Source organism: Apaloderma vittatum, unplaced genomic scaffold (assembly GCF_000703405.1).
Source record: "Apaloderma vittatum isolate BGI_N311 unplaced genomic scaffold, ASM70340v1 scaffold8947, whole genome shotgun sequence".
NCBI lineage: Eukaryota > Metazoa > Chordata > Aves > Trogoniformes > Trogonidae > Apaloderma > Apaloderma vittatum.
Genome location: NW_009726689.1, coordinates 30,654 through 52,090, shown reverse-complemented (window position 1 = coordinate 52,090; position 21,437 = coordinate 30,654). Strand labels below are relative to the sequence as shown.

The 21,437-nt window shown below is 42.3% G+C and overlaps 1 protein-coding gene across 1 annotated transcript in view; it reads left to right on the top strand.

Moving 5' to 3' along the window:
* Positions 1-21,437, top strand: part of UNC5C (unc-5 homolog C (C. elegans)) — a gene marked incomplete at its 5' end in the record, with an annotated part of 69,666 nt that overhangs the window by 20,750 nt on the left and 27,479 nt on the right. Inside the window, one exon of the mRNA XM_009873383.1 lies at positions 13,694-13,797. Coding sequence (XP_009871685.1) covers positions 13,694-13,797 — 104 coding nt within the window. The remainder of the gene's footprint in view (positions 1-13,693; positions 13,798-21,437) is intronic.

Here is a 21,437-nt window from a genome sequence, read left to right as displayed (position 1 = left end):
TTATCCTGTCCTTATGAGCAAAATCTTGTTTTCCTCCTTTGTGTATGGGGAAAGCGTCAAAAAGTATTTCCTGAGTATAACAGTTACATCTTAAGAAAAGTGTCTGAAGCTAATGAATATGAATATTACCAAAGCAAACTATGAAATGGAGTGACAATTGTTCTTCTCACAGAAGCACAAAGTGGTTGAGATTGAAAGTGACCTCTTGCTCAAGCAGGGCCACCTAGAAGTGGTTGCTCAGGACTATGTTCATATGGCTTTTTGATATCTCCAAGGAGGGAGACCTCACCACCTCTCCAGGCAACTTGTGCTGATTCTCAGTCACCCTCACAATGAAAAGTTTTTCTCTGATGTTCAGAGGGAACCTCCTGTGTTCCAGCTTGTGCCCATTGCCTCTGGTGCTGTCACTGGACATCCCTGGAAAGAGCCTGACTCCATCCTTATTGCACCCTCCGTTCAGGTGTTGGAACATACAGAGGCAATCCCCCTGAGCCTTCTCTTCTCTAGGCTGAACAGTCCCAGCTCTCTCTGCCTTATCTTGTAGGAGAGATGCTCTGGTCTCCTGGTCATCTTTATGGCCCTTCGCTAGATTCTCTCCAATATGTCTATGTCTCTCTTGAACTGGGGAGCCCAGAACTGGACCCAACAGTCCAGGTATGACCTCTCCAGTGCTGATTTGAGGGAAAGGATCCCCTTCCTCGACCGGATTTCAATGTTTTCTCTGATGCAACGCAGGATACCATCAGGCTTGTTTGCCACAGGGGCACATTGCTGATGCCTGGTCTACTTGGTGTCTACCAGCACCCTCAGTCTTTTTCTGCTCAGCTGAAAATATAAATCTCTGCATTCATATAATAAAGCTACTGTCCTTAACAAAGAAAAAGTGTATGTGTAGCATATCATGTAATCATATCGGAATTTGAAAGTGATTTTCTCAATTCTAATATTTCATCATTGTTATTCATGGCTACTACCCTCCGTATTTATTTTGAACCATTCCCAGCTTAGACCTCAAGAACACAGGGCAACTAGTTCCTTGAAAACAGATCTTCATTTGACTGTGCAAATATTTAATGTTCATTAATTTTCAAAGAGGTGCTTTCCTTTGTAATAGAGTAGTCACATTGGGGACTCCCATTTCTCTTTCACGTGATGAAATCTAGTTTTGTATGATGGGAGTAGAATATATCATCCGGAATTGTATCTCTTCCACTGTTTTGACCTCAGCAAAAATACATTTTATGAGAAAAGGTCGTTAGGAGCTGGGTTTGCAGCATACTTCTATTTTCTGCACTGTGCCTAACAATTTATAATGAGATAAAAGATTTCTTGCAGTGAAATAAACCTTTTCACAGACATATTAGGAGAAGGACTCTCTGCCATTTAAAACTCTCCATTTAGAGCTTGATTCTCCTTTTGTTCTTGAGAAAGTATTACGTGGTTAATCTTCGAAAAGGAGTGACCTTCTGTGTAAACATCCAGATACAAATCTCAGAGGTACAATTTAAATACCCATTTCTGAATGCTTTTAGTCCAAGTAACTGACTGGAAATAGAAGACTTGTACTTTTGAGTAGTGGACTAACCTCAGAGAAAGAATTCCCCAGGGTTAAGGGGAGTTAAAATTATTGTACAGACAGTCTTCCTGCAAGATTAGAAATGCCATTACTTCTGTGCATAGTGCCTTACCATGGCTTGAAACTTTTCAAGACTTTGATGATTTTCTTTTTCTGTACTGAAACCAAAGCAAGCGATTTCATTTTTTTTTCTTCTAAATAGTCGGCACTTCAGAGAGGCTTAGCAATGTTTGAACAAATTTTTTAGATTATGACTCCTGGGTTAACTCATTAAGTAGATTTTCATGTCCTGCCAGTTAGCCCTTGACAGATGACCAGTAAACGAATACAGTTTAGAAGTCTGAGTGTATTTGACTTGATGGTTACTTTTGTGTAGTGCCATACCTATGCACTTAATTTCTATTCAACAGGTACATTGTACATGTATGCAAGTTATTTTATATCAGTTGACTTTTCTTCCCAGATGTCCAAATTTCTATTGAGAGTGTTCATAATATACAGTTTCTATATTTTGAAGAGAGGGAAACAATAACTTCAGTGATATTTCTAGAATTTTAGTTTGTTGGGGTTTGGGTTGGTTGGTTGTTGGTTTTTTTTAGAATAGTCTTAATTAAATAAATTCCAGGAAGTTTGTCCTGATTTGAGAGTACCACAATAAAAATTTTCTATAGCCACACTAACCTGAGGCCACTTAGGACACCTTCCTGTTGCTGCCAGGCTGTTGACTGGGCAATCACAGGAAGGAAGGGAGGCAGCTGTGCCTATGGGAAGGAGATGATGGGTCAGGTGACCCAAATAGACCATGGTGCTCCGTATAAAAGGCTCCTAAGGAGACTCTTGAGGGGTTTAAGTTGATGGTGTGTTTGATATTGCTGGTCTATCAGGTTCCTGTGTGCTGCTCATGTTTCTGCATCCTGTTTTTTTACTGGAGAAGAGCATCATGCACTGAGACAGGTTGTCTTCCCCATGAGTAGTACTGGTGTGGCTACTCCAGTGTTTGTTTGTTGTTCTGAGGTTTGCTTTTGGTTTTGGTTTTTTTTGTGGGCTATCATTGGGACCCTGGGGTCAGGCACTCCCATCGGCTGCCAAGTCCAATTTGGGACTTTTCTGGTCAGGAACTAGTTGTCATCTGGAAAGTGTGGGTTCCATATTTGTGTATTCAAAGATGTAAATGAGTGTATGTGTTTGTAACTCAAATATGCATTTGGTTTTGTGTTTCTTTAACCTCGTGTCCCTAAATTTGGGGTTCTTCAGCAGCTGGCAAGGAAGATGTGCTTACTGGTGTATGGGGCAGTGCAAGGTTGACAATTGCACTCAATTATCTTAAAGGTCTTCTCCAGCCTAAAAGATTCTATGACTCTAATGAACTCTAAACATAGCTGATAAGGGTTTGGATGATTATACAATGTACTGTGAGACTAGGATGCAAGGTGGAGTACACCCAGTATTTATCAATCCAGAAAGTTAAGAATGTCCAAAACTTAAGAGGGAGAGAAGAGTCCATCTCTGTCTGCAGCTCGACTAGAGCATGTTTGTCGTCAATGCAGTCTTCACTTTTATTTGGTAAAAAAAGTGAGTGCTGAGACCTTTGGGAAAGATGAGGCGTAAATGGAGCATGTAAAGTGCTCTGCTTATATTATTATTTGTCTTGATACCTGAACCTCGTGATTTCATCTTGACAGGTAGAACTGTAGCATAACTAGCCATACTTGGCACATTAAGAAAAGCCTCTTTCCTTCTACCTCTTCTTGTCCTCCTCCTCATCCTCTTTCACAGAATCACAGAATGTCAGGGGTTGGAAGGGACCTCAAAAGATCGTCTAGTCCAGCCCCCCTGCCAGAACAGGATCACCTACAGTAGGTCACACAGGACCATGTCCATTTGGGTTTTGAATGTTTCCAGAGAAGGACACTCCACAACCTCTCGGGCAGCCACCTTCTTTTTTCCTCCTCTTTCTCTCTTTTCTCTCTTATGCCCACCAGTCTTCTGGAATTACTGTGTCCTCTCAAGGGCTGGAGCTGCACTCCATTAAAACAAAACAAACAAAAAAAATAACATGCAACATCTCTGTTCACTGAGCGTGTAATAGAATTAACTGAAAAGTAATTTGAAAGTGTGAAAAATGTGCGTCCTGGAAATGCAGCTTGTATTTGTTTAATGCAGGGTCAGGCATGTGTCAGAAAGTACATAACAACCTAGTCAATGAAAGTTCTCTGTGAAAATCAATTTCGACATAGCTCTGGCCAAGAGCTTCAGCTATTCAGGAAGGGAGTAATCTATAAATATGGAGTGAAGATGCTGCTAGTTTTCAAAGGCTGCCCATGATATCAATACAAACAGGAAAATAGTCTTGAGTCTAAAGCCAACATCCTGGCTTCCTAAGTGATCAGGGCCTTAAATGACATCTCATCATTGCACTCCTGGACCATGGCTAGGAAATCACTCCCTTGTGCAGGCTGTTTCTGAAAAGGAGCTTTTTTTTCTATTTCATGGAATTGATCTTCCTGAGGCACTGGTCTCCCCATGAGAACAGAGCTGAGCATTTCATCCTCTTAAACTAGCAGATTTGTTGGGAATAATTTTCAATTTGCCATTCTAGGTATCTCAGTAACCAGCAAGGTAGGAACAGCTAATGCATATCTTGATGGAACTGGAAAGATGTAATACATTTTTCTGAGATACTGGCCTGTGAAAGTGCTAAAAAGCGTTTCCTATTTATTCACACATTTTTTATTTTTCTAAGCACATTCTGTTTGGAGCACTAGGAGTCACTAATATGTTTTGGTATAGTTTTTCTGCTCAATTAAAAAATGTTACTTTTGTGGAAGTAGGGTGGGAGGAAGGAGGGGAGTTAGGTGGTTTTACTCTTGGCTGAAAAAAATACCAAGACCAATATGAAGTTTTAATGTTTGTTTTATGTAACAAGACTGATGTCATTGTACAGATGAAAACCTAACAGGGCAAAATTCCTATTAAAAGGATGAATGAGATCTGAGCCTGTGTAAACGAGAGTAGAGTTAAACCCACTGGAAAATACATCTGATAAAGCCTAAACAATAGCTGCACTATTTGACCTAATTTTTTGATCAGATAATAAAGGGGTGGCTAAGACAAATTGCTTTGAGCCTATGTGCATAGAGCAACCTCACTTTTCATTTGCTCGAGTTCAGTGTTTCTGAAGCCTCACTGACTTCATAATATTAACCCATGCTGTCCTTGAGAAAATAAAGTAAGAATATAAGCCCTAAATCTACTGCCAGGTTTTGATTTTCTTGAAAACCTATAAGAAAATCGCAGCTTTCTCTGTAATTTCTGTTACTCAATATTTTTTGGTGTAATGAATGTGGATAGTCTCTTCTTTTATTCATTATTTTAAATCAGATTTAAAAAAAACAAAACAACAACTGAAAAGCCCTCATATAATAGGGAACTGCATTTGTTAATCTTTTATATAATTTGATATTAGTTTCCTATCTACTTATCTGAAAGCGTTTTTTCTCCCAGACATTTTTTCAAAGGAATGTAGCTAATATATGCATGTCAGATACTGTAAACTGATAAGATAAATGCAGTACAGAAAAGTAGAGTGGTTCACCTGATGGTTTATCTCCACTTACAGAGAGTATGCAGTCATACAAAGAAACAGATATGAAAAAAAATAAATCACAGATTCTTTACTGACACTTGGTTATCTCATGTTTTAGCACTGGGGCCCATGCTCCATGTTAACATTGCTGCAATGTCTTTCTTCCCTCCACACACCTAATCCAAGCAAGGCTATGAAGATGTGTTCCTGTAGCCACCAAAGCATTAGAACATCTTGCAGTAGATACAAAGTTGGGTGGATGCTGAGGTAAGAGAGACGTGGAAAGGACATCACTTGAAAATTGTAATAGGAAGGTACTTTGGGGATATGCTGTATTAAAAAATAACCCAAAAATGTTTTGTGCGCTTTGGTGAGTGTGTGTGAGGGTTAGCAGAGACAGGACCTTAATTCCTTCCTTGTGTACCATTTAAATTCCTACTAATCAATATCTGCTGCTTGTAGTTGATAAGGGAATAACTGTGGCATGTAGTCTTGAGCTGAGTTTACTGCAGAGAGAATGGCAGATCACAGAAAGGGCAGCAGCAAAGTTAACTGAGCATTTAATGAAATTGATAGTGTCATTCTGCTTTTGCTCCTGACAGGCATGTTTCTGTACTGCTTCCCAAGTTAACAGGCATAACCAGCTCCCAAATTTAAAAATGCAGTTACAACAGTAATATTGCTTTGTAATAAAGAGCTAAGACTTTATAACTCAAGATGGACTTGACTTCACTGTTAGCATTGCTTAAAAACAAAAAGGAAACCCCTGTACTGAAATTATACAAATTGAATCCCTCAGTAGGAGCCTTGAGAATATCCTGCTTATGTTGTCATGACTAAGAAATTATCATCTTTTAGTAGAGTCTGCTTAGTGCCTGATAGTGAAACATTGATTGCAGTTGGGGAATTAACAAAATTTTGTGTCTGTTTTGGTAGTGACCAGACAGTTGTGTGAGTCAGATTAGTGTGTCAGAAGAGCAACCACAACAAAATACCATGCTTATACAAACTATTTTCTGTTTCAGTGTGTTGTAAATTCAATTCTACGTATGAATTGCAAGGTATACCTGATGTTTCTTTAGGACCTTTAGTATTCTGCCATCTAAAAAGGTTCCTGTTGTGGTTGAGTCATTTGAACTTTACATTTAGATTTATTTGAAAAGCAAGAACTATGGATTCCATCTTCAGTCACCAAATAAAATAATGAATAGGATGAAATTTCTAAGTTTTCAACTTCAGCTTACAAAGAAAAACAATAAATATTGAGCTATCAAGTAAAAATATAAGAGGAGGAGAACAGTGCAATTGTTGTATACGTGAGAACCCATCTGGTCAGTGAATTCTTGATAAAGTTTGCTTGCTTGTATTTTTTACATTTTTGTCAATACAAGATGTGTTGAGTGGGTCCTTGTTCATTATAAGCATAGCCCAAATAGAAGCTGTGTCACAAAAAAGTGTTCTGCACCTGACTGAACTAACTTAGAGCTGAAGAGAGGAGGAACTAGATGAGCTTGAAGGTCCCTTCCAACCCAAACCATTCTGTGATTCTAATTTTGTGTTCCTCTCCAGGCTAAGAAGGTGGCTGGGGCAGCCTCATGGTGCTACAGCATCTGTCTTTAGTGCTGGCCAGATGTGAAACAGGCCCTCCAGAGGAGGAAAAAGTGGCGCAAAGTTATGTATTGAGTATGAAGATGGGGTTTTGAGGTATTGATGTATTTCCTCTGTCCAGCTGCTGGTACTTGAGCTGGCTGAAAGCACAGCTCTGGCCAGCTGCAGTCTCATCCCATGAGCGGTGGTGCATTGGAGAAGGGCCGGAGGCTTTGATCTGCACCAGCGTGGGGCTGACGCTGCAGGCGACTCGGCAGGGCAAGGTGCCACACTTAGGAAAGCAATTGACAGAGGTTTCAGAGGAATTTGCAGGGTTAAAGACCGATGACACTCCTGTGACTGTGTCATTGTCAGACTGTGTCTGAGAGCTGGAACCACACAAGGAGAAAATGAGGAAGGGGTGAAAAAATAGATATTTTTGTGCTGAACCTCTCCGTTACTTACCTACTGGTGTGATTGATTGCTGCACAAAGGTCCTAGACTCAGCTGTGGACAGAAAAGAGAGGCCAAAGTATGCCTGATAGCACCTGGTTTCTTGCATTTAGAGTTGTGCTTCAGTCTCTTAATGCCTTTTTTGCAGAAAAAGGCATCACTTAACTCTATCTGCACCGTGGAAAGTGATTGAAGAGGAACAGGCCAGTTTCACAGCATTAGTTGTGTTTCTCTAACTCAGCATCAGCCATCCAAGTTTGGGAATAAATGCAGTGAGATGTGTTTTCAGAAGCATGTGGGACTTCTTTTGTTATGTAGAACATCAGTGGCATTTTCCTCTTATTTCCACAATTATTTTTGAGTGTTTCTTACTAGGCTAGGTAAAATTAAAATAACAGTAAACCTTACCTCTTGAGAACACTTTCACGGTAGGACAAAAGCTTGAAGTGGAGAACTTGGCTGACTTGTTCCTCTAGTAAAGATTAAAATAATAACAAGCCGCATTACCTTTTTTCCTAGTGTTTTAACTGCATTTTTTGCTTATTACATGTTTGCCTTTATAGACTTACCCATATAAAATAAGCTTCTTGTGAAGGTCTTTTCACATTCTTAAGACCTTATTTCTCTGAAAGCAAACACTAAACATAATTCTCTCAATAGGCATAGTTAGTAGGAAAGTTGGATATAAAATAATGTGATTTTTCTTTTTGTGCTCTTAAAGCTTGCTCATTTTTTCAGTTTTTTGTTGTAGAAGGCAAATTGACTTTGGAGTTACTAGAAGGGGGATGGAGTCTTTAAGGTCTACCAAGGACAGAAATCCATCTTTCCTTGACAGTAATGCTGCATTGTTCTGTTCATTTCTGGTTTACATCTAATTCCTTGCTGACAAGTGTCTGTTTTTCTGCTCATTCATTAGTCACCCTTGCATTAGCACTACCTTGAAGGCTTCTGATCTGCCTCTTATCACATTTCTCAGAAATAATAAAAAATATCCTTAAAGTTTTACCCACCCGCCCATCACAGTAAAACTCAGAACAGCAAAGAGATAAACCACATTTGATAAAAAAGGAGAATAGGGTTATTCTTTGCTATTTCTCAGAAGCTGCCAGTAGAAAAGGAAGTGGAGAAATGCCATGAGTTCCTGTAAAAACTATTACCTTTAGCATGTGACCATGCAAATTCTGTGTAGTTTGTAAGCTTACTGTGCATTAAAGGTTGTCATACATCAAAATTAAATCCTGATGCTCCTCTCCCCAAAAGGCATAGCAGTTCAGGAATAAAGCTACAATGTGGTGTACACTGAGATTCTGATTTCTCATTGTAGTATTCCAGCTATATGCTTGTGGAAATTCTCACATTTCAATGCAGCTCTGAGTGCAGCCATCTGTCCTCACCAGAGAGGGTTGTGCGGGAGTATTTCAGGAGTCTTAGAGCAAAGTCTTGTCTTAAGTATGCTGTAAATGTGCTGCGATATATGCCACAAGAGCCCACTCTGAATTTACTAAGACTATGCATTAGTAAAGAAAATAGAGTCTGGCTCAAGGTGGCAGACTAGAATTTTAATTCTTCTCCTTGGATTCTTTTAATGAGGACAGCCTTGAAGTGCAGCTAGAGCTGGGGAAAAAGTGCCTGATGGGGGTACAGCCTGTCCCCTGAGCCTGGTGGTGACATCCCCACCCTGCATCTGGATGAGGTAGATGGTGAGAAAAACAAAGCAGACTCTTCAGCATTGCTGCCCACCAACACTTGGTCAGCTCCAGAAAAAATGAGCTGTGGCAGCAGTATTATCTGTATAAGGGCAGGAAGAGTATTGCTCATGCAGTCAGTCAGGAATTATTCTACTTTACCGAAATAACAATGGAAAGAAAGTGCAGCTGCTGCTCTTGTGTCTCTTCCTATTGAAGGTGAGGGTAGAGAAGGTTCTTTCACAGTGTCGCATTAGCAGGGCTGCTGCCAACCCAAGGCTTTAATAATTCACACTGCCTCGTCACAGACAATGAGGTCCTGACCCAGAATGGATCATATGTTTTACTATTTTGCTTTTTCAGGCATATTTGCTGAAGATTGTTAAAACTTTTTTTTTTTCAGATGGAATGTATTTTATTTTTCTTTTGGCATTCTGTGGGAAAGTGTATCCTTTCTGTCCTTGCTTGCAACTTATACCTTATATAACACTTTGAAAAAGTGAAAAATATTCTTGGAAATACTCTGTTTGGAAAAGATCCAAAGTCCCTCAGTATGTTAGCAAGCTCATCCGCTCCCGGTCAACAGTGTGAAGTTGCCATGATGACTATAATTGCTAAATGGCAGAGGAAGCTGAAAATAGAAGAATTAGAAGCATGTTGTTGTTATCCGCAGAAATCATAGCAAGAGCCATCTTAAAAAAAAAAAACACAACAACGGTGATTTCAAAGCCCAGTGCTGTCCCAGCAGAGTGTTTTGTGATAGTTAGAGCAAATACTAAGTTGTTCGTCCAGGCCCACTGCTTCTTTATTACTTAAAAAATTTGCCTTGTTAACTTATTTGTCTGTTACAACCGACGAACCTCATGCTTGGTGAGGTAAATCCTGCCCTGTGCAGCTGCTGTCTGTAGCTATTTCTAGGTGGTATGGCTGCAGCAGGAGGTGGTGGGTAGTTCTGGTGGAATAAAGCTGTGAACACATGGGACGGAGCCACAGAACAGGATGTAAGAGCTCCCAGTCTTGTAAATACTCAATTATGTACTTTGCCCCCCAAAAGCAGTATCATTTACTCAATAGTATCTAATGGCTCCTTTGGGAACATTACTGTCTATTATGACAAAGCCCTTACTTAGTGTGGTTTTAGTTTGTGGATCATTGACCTACTCAAATCCAATGGTGCCGTTAAAGCATCTACACGAAGCAGGGCTCTGTGGGTGAGGGGCAGTGGGGGGAGCCAGGTGCAGCAGGGTTTGTCTCACCTGTGACAGCCCCACTGAAACACTTCCCGGGTAAAAGGGGCTGTGCATATCCAGCAATTCCAGCTGTTGATAATAGAGAGGTTAAAATGGGATTTGTTTGCTGTTATTACACAGGCCAACGGCATCCTGGCTTGTGTCAGGAACAGCGTGGCCAGCAGGAGCAGGGATGTAATCCTGCCCCTGTGCGCAGCACTGGTGACGCCTCCCCTAGAGCCCTGTGTGCAGGGCTGGGCCCCTCACTGCGAGCAAGACCTTGAGGGGCTGGAGTGGGTCCAGAGGAGAGCAACGAGGCTGGGGAAGGGACTGGAGGGAAAGTGCTGTGAGGAGAGGCTGAGGGATCTGGGGGTGTTTAGCCTGGAGAAGAGGAGGCTCAGGGGGGACCTTAGCACTCTGTCCAACTGCCTGAAGGGAGGGTGTAGTCAGGTGGGGGTCGGGCTCGTCTCCCAGGCAACGAGTGACAGGATGAGAGGGCACGGCCAGAAACTGTGTCAGAGAAGGCTTAGGTTGGATCTCAGGAAACAATTCCTCATGGAGAGGGTGCTCAGGCGTTGGAATGCCCTGCCCAGGGAAGTGGTGGAGTCACCGTCCCTGGAGGTGTTTAAGGAGAGGCTGGATGTGGCACTTAGTGCCGTGGTCTGGCTGATGTGGTGGTGTTGGGTCATAGGCTGGACTTGATGATCTCAGAGGCCTTTTCCAGCCTCAATAATCCTGTGATTCTGTGATTTTTCGACTAATGCTTTTTACTTTTCTTTGCAATCAAATTTGTTGTTTTGATTTTTTTAAAGCCAAGTTCTTTATGACAGAGGTGATTATTGTGCAGGCGAGGCTATGGAGAACTTCAGAGGTCTATTAATGTTTCGGGAGCTGTAGACAGGACAGTAAATCAACATGTCAAGGAAAAACTTTGGATCATTATCTAATCTACCTCACTGTCTTAATCCTTTGGTATCTTTAACACCTGAAAGCTATTATTAATATACTATTTATTACTGTGCTTATATGCTTCTATTACCAGCACAGTAACTTTCTAATCCTCAGTCATGGCATCCGAGCACAACACTCTGTTATGGTTGTCTGCACCATGCACGTATGTGTACCTGCTAGATGCACCAAGGTGTATGTGATGTGGATCTTATTATTTTCCTTTGGAAATACCTGTGGAACAAGCAATAATATGATCATACGGATAGTATTTGCAATATAACCCCAATTCTTTGCTATTTTAAAGCAAACTACCTTAACCTGGCATTATCAAGCCCATAGGATGTGTGAGGAGCCTGGGCCAAAGGAATAATGTCACATCCCAAGAAACCCACCAACACCTGAAAGAGCTGCTCATCTTCATGTTTAATGTGCAGTAGTACAGCAAGCCAAGATACAGCATTTTGTCCTTGGAATGACTCCCACCCACAGGGCACCTGGAAGGTTTTGGTTTTACTCCAGTTGAGCCATACAACCCAAACATCCGCTGGTTAGACTGTCAGAGAGGGTGAGATGAAGCTGGTGGGCTGGTGATGCTGGAGCTGACAGCGCGGTTATTGCTACATGCAGGCATTGGAGACTGACCATCCTGGCCAGTTGCTTGCTCTGGTCACTCTTACATGAACAAGCCTCACTGGCCTGGAATAACTCCAGGGTGACAAGCATGCTGACAGGCGCAGTCTAGTGAAGTTTGGCGGATCATCCTGAGAAATGATCACTTCCAAATTTTGCTCCTCCTCTTTGCCATAAGTTATCCAGTGTGGTATGTTAAAGCCTCCTTCATCGACAACTGAGATTAAAATGGTGGATTTTGTAGTGAGGTAGCTGTAACATTGGCATGTGCTTCCTTTCAACAGAGGGTAACCCCCAAACAAGCAGACAACTGGAGACAATAATTTCTTATATTGCCACAGGAAGATCTGTCAGAGCTTATTTTTCTGTGCCCTAAACTGTGGCCAGAAATCCTGTCCCATCAGAGGGGCTCTTGGCATCCCTGCCTGGTACACCCAGAGGGAGCAAGATTGCCAGTGATGGGGAGAGAGCGGGGCTTGGTCTCACTGCTTTCATGCCTGCGGTACCAGGGAAGAACAGAAATGCCTCAGTTTCACCAGAGAGATGCATGGGTTAAGGACCTTAGACATTTACCATATTATCACCTTAAGTTAAAACGAGCATCTACATCGTTGACAGAGTTTTTTTCATAGTACAATTAGATTGGCATTTAATTCTAGGTAGTTGAACAACCATATTTTCCCAATATGGGCTAAGATACAGAGGTCTTGTGCTATCCAAAGGTGAGTTAGAAAGGAGCCAATTTTGATGGCACACACCATATCTTTTCCACGTGCGGTTACTTGCCCCAGATTTTGGCTTTTGGTAGTGCTGATGCAGTTCCTTGTGGGGTCAGCTGTAAATCAGATCTTGGAGGTAGTTTAGATGAAAAATAACTCTTTGGATGGTTTATTTGTAAAATTCAGTTCAGTGATCTGTTTTCCAGCATAGCTGCAGGTTATGGCTTCAAAATATGAAATACTCGCCTCTTAAATTGTTCCCATATGACTTGTTTCCAATATGACACAGGTATTCGTGCAACCACAGGGTGAGCTGGCATAGGAAACTGGTCTGACTTCAGAACAAAAAGTAAAAGAAAAATAACTTTTTTGCAAGGTTGTTTATTAAAGTCAGGCCGGCTCCAGGTCCATTTGCAGCAGGAACCAGCAGCAGGGAGGAACATCCCCAATTACTACTGGGGCTGAATGCTGGGTTCTCCAAAACCCTATCTTCCCAGAGAATGTGCATATCTGATTCAGAAATGTGGAGCCAGTGTTAAGAAGGGAATTTCTCAAGTCAGTTTTACCAACAACGCAAAGATACTATGGAAGTACGCAAAAAAACCCAGAGTGCACAGCTGTCCAGTATGATGAACTGGTCCAGTGCTTGGAGGTGCATTCAATGCCCTCTCTGCCTGACACATTTCTGAGGTGCTGTGCAGGGATCCAAGCACAGTTCAGCTCTGCATTACGATTGTCATTATTATTGCCTATTTATTGCTACAAGGATAGTGATAAGGTGAAGACGAATTAGCTAAAGCTGTAAAGTTAATGCTTATAGACTAAAAGTACATTAAATCACAGAATGAGCACTTTAATCTGTGAGTTTGAGGAGGCTAAACTTCTGTGCTGTTGTTTTACAGATTTATTTATTTTCCGTAACTTTCTTTAATTACTTTTTTTCACTGGCATAGTTTACCATATGTAAATTATCTGAAGAAGGGACTTTTTTCACTTTTTGTTTTGTGTCTGGATATGACCTTCCACAGCGAGGCCTTGGATTCTTGATGGGTTCACATGCTTTACTACAATATAAATAATAAATCCACTGTGAAATTTTCGACAGCCTAATGTTGGGATAGAGTGAAAACATGTCCCAGTCTTAAGTTCTTCACTTTCCAGGGCGAAGAAATGCTATTTTCTCTGTTTAGAATTGATGCAGTTTGGCAATGAAATGTAATTTAAACAACCAGCTGTTAATACTACTGACTCTTTATCTCCTCCTTTTCCCTTACCAGATCTACGGAAAACTTTTGAGCAGGAGCCCTTGGGGAAAGAAGTGTCCCTGGAGCAAGAAGTCCTGCTTCAGTGCCGTCCCCCCGAAGGCATCCCAGTAGCTGAGGTGAGCAGCTGAGGTGTCCTGGCACTAGGACATCCTAACTAGGGGTGGATTGGTGGCTGATGGTGCAGTGAGTTAGGGCATGGTGTGATGAATGGGTGATAACAGAGAGTTGACTGACTGCTGCTTGTAGACAAGATTGATCAGAAACTGATTAATGACTTTGGGTTGTGGTGTCTGGCTGGGCAAAGCTGCAGGTGGTTTGGTTTCATTGCTTTCTACCCTTTCAAAAATCACAGTTATATCTGGCATTCAAAGGACATGTAGGTGGTGGAGCATATTAATACCAGACTTCTATCCTTCCTTTTCCTTTTAAAGAAGATGAAATATTTCACTTACTCTGAGGCGTACCTTTCAGGCATAGTATAAAGGCATTTTAATTTTTTGTTTACTGGATTGTATTTCCTTCCCATGTTTGTGCATGTGCTCATGGACATGTGTGCGCCAACCAGCTTGGCACAGAAGGATGTGCTGAGGTCCAGTGCTGGCTCCCAGGTGAAGCAACATGAGGTGGGGTCGAGTAGGGATTAGGCTGTGTCTGCCTAATAATCCATGTTGAGGGATTTATCTGGTTTTCCCACTAGTATTTAAATAAACGCAGAGTGGAGAGCCTGCCTTTCTCCTGGCAGGAGCAAGCCTACCCTTCAGCAAAATCCATGTCCACCGGCAGCACCGTGTGTCCCTATGTACAGGAGCGTCCCAAAGTTAGTGGTGACTCCAGCTTCAGACTCATTGCTCATGGGAGGGAGTGTCTCGGAATCCCAGGGGGTCCTCTGAAAACCTAATTCCACTATGGCTGTTAAGAGAAAAATTGATTGTTAATGATGGTAATTCCTCTATCTGAATTCTCCTCGGTTTTCCTCTGCCACGCACAGAAGAAACTGTTGCCAATTTACATTAGGATAAGTTAGACTGTCATGGCTAAGTAGCAAAGTGGTTGTCACTCAGCGCTGATGACTGATTTCTCAGGAGATGAGGCTTAAAGTGTTATCTCCCCATCTAACCCAAGTTTAGATTTAATCAGAATTGCAGAAACGTGTCCACAAACATCAGAAGAAATAATTAGCATAGAAGATTTTTCCCATTTTCTTTTTCTGTAGGCTGTTTTCTTTCTCTGTTAAGATCCCCGAAACTGCAAAGAGCATTTGGGTCTGCCAAGCCCAGCTCACTGACAACTGTAATATTAATCAGTTGGCTTTCCCCAGGAACATAGCAGCAGTTTTTTATTTTCCTTTCTGATGCTTCTTTGCATCAAATCAACTTGCCATTGTGCCATGACAGGAGTGTTTGCAATGGGATATGTTGTTCAGGCAGTGCAGGGTAGTGCTGGGGAACTTCATTACCTTTGCTGGAAACAGAAATTGATGATGATGGGTAGTTTGTCCGAATGCAGTGCTACAAGCACCTCTGAAATTTCAGCAGCCGGTTTGGTTAATCCCTCAGAAAAGTCTGTAATGCCCTGTTGGGCGGTTGGCACCCAAACAGCATAATTTAACATGATGCGTGGAAGTGATCTCTGAAGAGATCCTCTCTGGGCTGCACTTGTAATAATTGCACTTTTTCCTGCCTTCTAGTATCCTGGCTTACTCTGTCAATAGCAGAGATTCATGTCTGTACATTAACTGGTTTTGAATCTTATTTGTACTGTGGTTGGGGCAGACACCAATTAACACTTGGCTGGTTCAGAAATCATATACTTCCTGTCTGACATTCAAAAGAACTGTTCTCAATGTTGTTTTTTCTCCTCTTCTGACTTCTGAAGTCAGAAGGAGATCAAACACACAGATTGGACAGCCGCCTAATACAGCCTCTTTGTAGGTTTTTTCCAACACTATTAAAAGAACAAAGACCTGAACACTAATGAATATGAATACCTTAATGTGACACTTTATTACAGCCACTTGCTGAAGCTGGTAAGATAAATTAAAAAATAAAAAAAGATGAAAGGTAACTTGGTGGGTTGAAGGATTACATGATTATTTTAATTTAGAGTTGAATGAGTTCTTTGTTTAAGATTTCATTTATTTGTTCAGGGAAGTTTCTGATATGATGGTACAGGTAACTAAGTAAGAAAGGACCTTGGAAAATGCAGGCACAGACTGAGACTATTTTCAATGTTGTTGAAAGACTGCTTTGATTCCAAGTAGAGAAGGGTAATGCACAGGCTGCAGCTGTGAGCAGCATTTCCAAATGCTTTGGTGATCATGTAGCTCAGACTCTTCCCAATCTGGGCACTGTACTTTGTTTGGTTTTATTTCCACTCAGCAGCTTCTGAAGTAGTTACTGGATTTAACAGAGGAAGAAAAGCTTACACCGTGAAATTGTAAAAAATACACATTCAGTGTAATGTAATGCTGGAGTCCAGAGTCACATAATCTTCCTCTTCGTTTTTCTTTTTGATTTTACTCTCCTACTTCATTTTGGTTTGGAGTTTTTTTTGGTTGGTTGTTTTTTTGTGTTGTGGGGTTTTTTTGGTCTTTTTCCTGGTATTTCAAAGTGGTGGGAACGACCATCTCAGGGATACATTCTGTCATCTTTTTGGTAGCTGGGGAATTCAGTCTTATCATTCCCAGCATATTTAATTGCAATTAACTGTGTCAAGCTCTTATGGCTTAATGCTAGAGCAGATCTTACTATTACTGAAAAGCTGAACCACAGAGCAGCGTACAGCTGCTCCAGGGGACAAGAAGGACAAAGACAGAGATGGGCAGGCAAAGCTTTTAGGCAGCACCTATCAGTGTCTCAGATCCACTCGGACATGATGAACATTAGAGTAGGCTCAGATCATGGCCACTAGACAAAAAAATTTAAAAAAGACCAAGATCCAAATAGAAGAAGGTGTGTTAACACCAACATCATGGCCTGATGTCAAATCAAAGTATGTCTTGCTTGTTCACTTGGGACACATTAAGGAACCATGGGTTTGCTTGATCTCTGGGAAAAACAGATTAGCTTGTCTGTTGTTATATACTCCTGCCCACCAGCCTCAGCCAGCATCCAGCTGCTCTGTGGCATGCCTCCCCACTCCTGGTTTTATAGACAATGTCAAACTGAGCCTACCTACAGGTTCTGAAACACTGAGGTAGATGTTACATCTTTTCCAGTGCATGGCCCGGGCAAGCAGCAGAAGGACCAGCTCAGACACTTTTATACTGAGGTTTCCACACATAGCTGAGAAGTGAAGGAGTAGACACATATTCATGCTTTGAGGGAGGAAAAAAAAGCAATGGACATAAAAGTGAACAGCACCTTGCCCTAGCTCTATGCTTCCCTGCCTTCTGCCTTTTCCTCAATGGGAGGAAAATAGACAAGGGAAGAGCAACTGACATAATTTACTTGGACCTGAGCAAAGCCTTTGATGCTGTCCCACATGACATCCTGGTCTCCAAGCTGGTAAAATATGGGTTTGATGGATGGAAAATTCAGAGGATAAAGAACTGGCTGGACGGCCACACCCAAAAAGGGGCTGTCAATGGGTCCATGACCAAGTGGAAGCCAGTGACAAGTAGAGTCCCTCAAGGATCAGTTCTGGGACCAGTCTTGTTTAACGTCTTCATCAGCGACATGGACAGTAGCATTGAGCGCACCCTCAGCAAGTTTGCTGATAACACCAAGTTGTGTGGAGTGGCTGACATGCTGGAGGATAAGGATACCATCCAGAGGGATCTTGACAGGCTGGAGAGGTGGGCCTATGCCAGCGTCATGAAGTTCAACAAGACCAAGTGCAAGGTCTTCCATCTGGGTCGGGGCAGTGACTGGCTTGAGAGCGGCACTGAAGAAAAGGAGTTGGGGGTACTGGTGGACGAGAAGCTCAACATTGCGCTGTCAGTGTGCACTTGCAGCCCAGAAAGCCAATCGTATCTTGGGCTGCATCAAGAGGTATGTGGCCAGCAGATTGAGGGAGGTGATTCTCCCGCTCTGCTCCACTCTTGTGAGGTCCCACCTGGAGTACTGCGACCAGTTCTGGAGCCCACAGCACAAGAAAGATATGGATGTGCTGGAGCACATGCAGAGAAGGGCCACAAGGATGATTAGGGGGCTGGAGTACCTCTCCTATGAAGACAGACTGAGAGAGTTGGGGTTGTTCAGCCTGGAGACAAGAAGGCTCTGAGGAGACCTTATTGTGGCCTTCCAGTATCTTAAAGGGGCCTACAAGAAAGCTGGTGAGGGGCTTTTTAGGATATTGGATAGTAGTAGGACTGGAGGGAATGGATTAAAACTAGAGATGTTTCGGTTCAGATTGGACGTTAGGAAGAAGTTCTTCCCCATGAGGGTGGTGAGACACTGGCACAGGTTGCCCAGAGAGGGGGTGGAAGCCCCATCCCTGGAAGTTTTTAAGGCCAGACTGGATGGGGCTCTGGGCAACCTGATCTAGTGGGGGATGTCCCTGCCCATGGCAGGGGGGTTGGAGCTAGATGACCTTTCAGGTCCCTTCCGACCCTGACAATTCTGATTCAATTCTATGATTCTATGAACAGGATAAGGTGACGAGATAAGCAGTCTGACCCACCATACTTGGCGGGAGCTGCTGGTGCTCAGCAGAAATCTGATAGTTGCAGCTCTCTGGTGTCAACAGAAGCACCCTCTTCTGTGTGTACATTCTTTCAAACCTAGCCTGAGAAGGCAGGAAGGATCCCATTCTACAACAGTCCAACAGTAATGGCAGAGTTATTAGCAATTAACCCCTTAGCTCATTAAATCTCTTATTTGAAAGATCATATTACATATGATAAAATATAGAGACACCAAGTCGCATGAAATTAGCTCGTTGCAATAGGTTATAGATCAAAACATCAGTGAGATGTAAGATCAGTTAACATGCTGTAAGCTGACAGATGAACTTTTGCATCGAAATGTATGATTTGCAGTGCCTTTAACAGAGGGGGATAATTGCTTCTTTAATTATAATTGAGGTGTTTCACAAAGTAGTTTAACTGTAAAACAGATTGTAATGTACAGTTAGGTGACCCAGTTGAGTTTAAAACTGTGTGCAATATTTATCCACATTCATGGCTTTAATTAAGAGCTAGAGCAAGGGGAAAAGCATCCCTGAGTCAAGAGGCAAAAGATTGTGTTTTGCCAAGTCAAGACGACTGTGACACAGACTTTATTCAGCTGTGCTTGCATGGGCAAAAGCTGGTGGAAGCTGGGGATTTCTCCAAATAGGCAGCATCAGGTGGCTGCTCCACCTAATTGATTATTAATATGACTGCTGTTTGCTTTGTTTCACGAGAGCCACTTACGTTTTGCAGCAGTTATCCCTTAATTGGGAGTTTATGTGTATGCATTTCCATGCAGGTGTGTCTCACTGAGATAGTATTTATATTCGTGGCGGGAAAGTGAGCTCTAAGAGGTGAGAGTTAGAGGAGTTTGTGGCCACAAATACTGATTAGCTGGGAGGTGACACTACCCTTTGCAGTGCCTTTTGCAACATACAGCAGAACTGCTTTTGGGTGTCCACAGGAGGAAGAGCAGGGAGGGGAAGGACTGCTCATTCATTTTGCCCTGGAGAGTCATTGGGTAAGCCTGGAAATTCAGGCCTGTCCTTTTCCAAAATTACAATATAAAGTTCCCCATGATTGTCAGTATCTAGTCCCATATGTTTCTGTTCCTTTCTACATAATTTACTGGTAGGTGGTTGGGGTACTCATTTGAGAAGTATGAGAGGTAGGTTACAATCCCCTGCTTGAGGATAGGCTTGCATTTCAGTCTTGTGCTTCTCTGGGAAATATGCTAACTACTAACTTGTTAGATGGCCTTATTTTTACTTTTCCAACCAGTTCATTTCCACAGCGCAGAAGCCCATGCTGAGATGCGTGGATCTTCTTGCAGGACCGTGTGTTTCGAGACCTGAATTTTCTGTGGGATCTACACCTAGTGTGAGATCGCTGTCTAGTGTGGTTTCACTGATGACAATCTGAAGGCAGAGCGTGCTCCTAAATGAATCAAGTTGCTGCCTGATCAGACCACAGGCAAGAACAATCTGTGGAACTGTGAAACAGTCAGGTTTCTAGCTCCTTCATAAAATATTACAATGGGACGCTTTCTATAAGAGCATTGACATGAACCCTGCCAGCCCCATGTTTTAATGGAGGTATTTCCAAAATGCAGTCTGCAGAGCACAGATAGCTGTCACTTAAGAGTTGTTTGATCAGGTTTTGCTAAGGAATTTCTGTGTGCTTCTAGAGCTGATGCTTTTCCTTCACAAAAAAAGTGTAGTCTGGACAAAATCCTACATGCCTTTTAAAACTGGTAGGAGGAGTTTTCTTTACAACAGCACACATGGTGCAACTTTAAGGGAGAATGGGAAAGGGGCTGTCCTTGGGGACTGCAGCCACCCCACAACAGCCTCTTCCTTTATTGAACTTCATGATTCTGAAAAGCATATAGCTCTGTGCTGTGCAGAATGAGATCCATCTATCAATCCAATGAAAGACATCTTATTTGTAACCTTTTAAAGCTATTTCCAAACAGATCCCTCTCAGTTGCTTCAGGGACTGGGGAGTCCACATGCCCACGTGGCGTCAAAAGTGTCAAGCAACACATGAGAGCCATGGGACTTCCAGCTCAAGCCCCTCTTTCAGATGACAAAGGAAGCCCAGAAACTCCTGGTGACCATGTGGCAGTTGCTGTGTTTTTTGGTTAATAATGACATAATCTGTATTTGATTTTGAGGCTCTATGAAATAAAGTTCTCCATCTGCTGCTGCCAGTCTACCATGGCCTTTGAAGTTTCTTGTGTGAGGCTTCACTTCCTTGTTCTACATAAAGTGAAGCTGTAATAGGTCTGGAGACTTCCAGCAGCTGTATATATACTCTGTTTAGATTTTAGTATACCCTGTGTAGATTTTAGTATTCAAGTGGAAAGTTGGTTATATGTGCAATTAAGGAAGTGTTTCCGCAGCAGGAACACAAATTCCTCTTATTGGCAGCAGAAGCACAATATCAACAACTCAGCAAAATGTCATGGTGGTTTGCATTTGCTGTCTCATTCTCAATATGTGTTTGGCAGTTTCTTATAGCTGTAATTTCAGCCTCTGTGGATACCCTTCTTTTTTTAACCTTAAATGGGTACAAAATCTATTTCCAGCAAGGAGTACATGGAGGACAGCATCTTCTTCAGCAGACAGTTGCTGGGATGAAAGTGTACATTTGAAACGAAATCTAAAAATCAAATAACATTCTTCAAAAAGACACTTAAGTCTCAAGGTACCTGAAATAGCTGCTGGCTCAATAGCCCATATGAAAACTGCTGAAGTTTTCTCAGTCTCATGTGGCCTTCTTGTACTGTGTTCAAATCAGTAGTTAGCTTCGCAAATGTTTTATTCTTACTGGCATGTGTACATGTGCCCTTACTGCCGGTATGGGATGGGATGCGTGTCTGTTGTTGCAATTTGGGTGGCACAGGGGAGCTGTGATTTCCCTGTGGCTGTTGGAGGTGATGTGAGCTCAGCAGGGACTGCAGCACCGGTCGGCACGGCTGCAGAGAACATCAGCTGCGATGGCAGTGTGGTTGGGCAGCCAGATGGAAAGTGATCCTTCCACGTCAGGAAGGCAGGGGTGTGATGGTCTCACCTCCCAGATTCCTAAATCGCCTCTCATTGAGGCAAATCTCTCACTGCTCACAGCCATTTGCATCTTGTT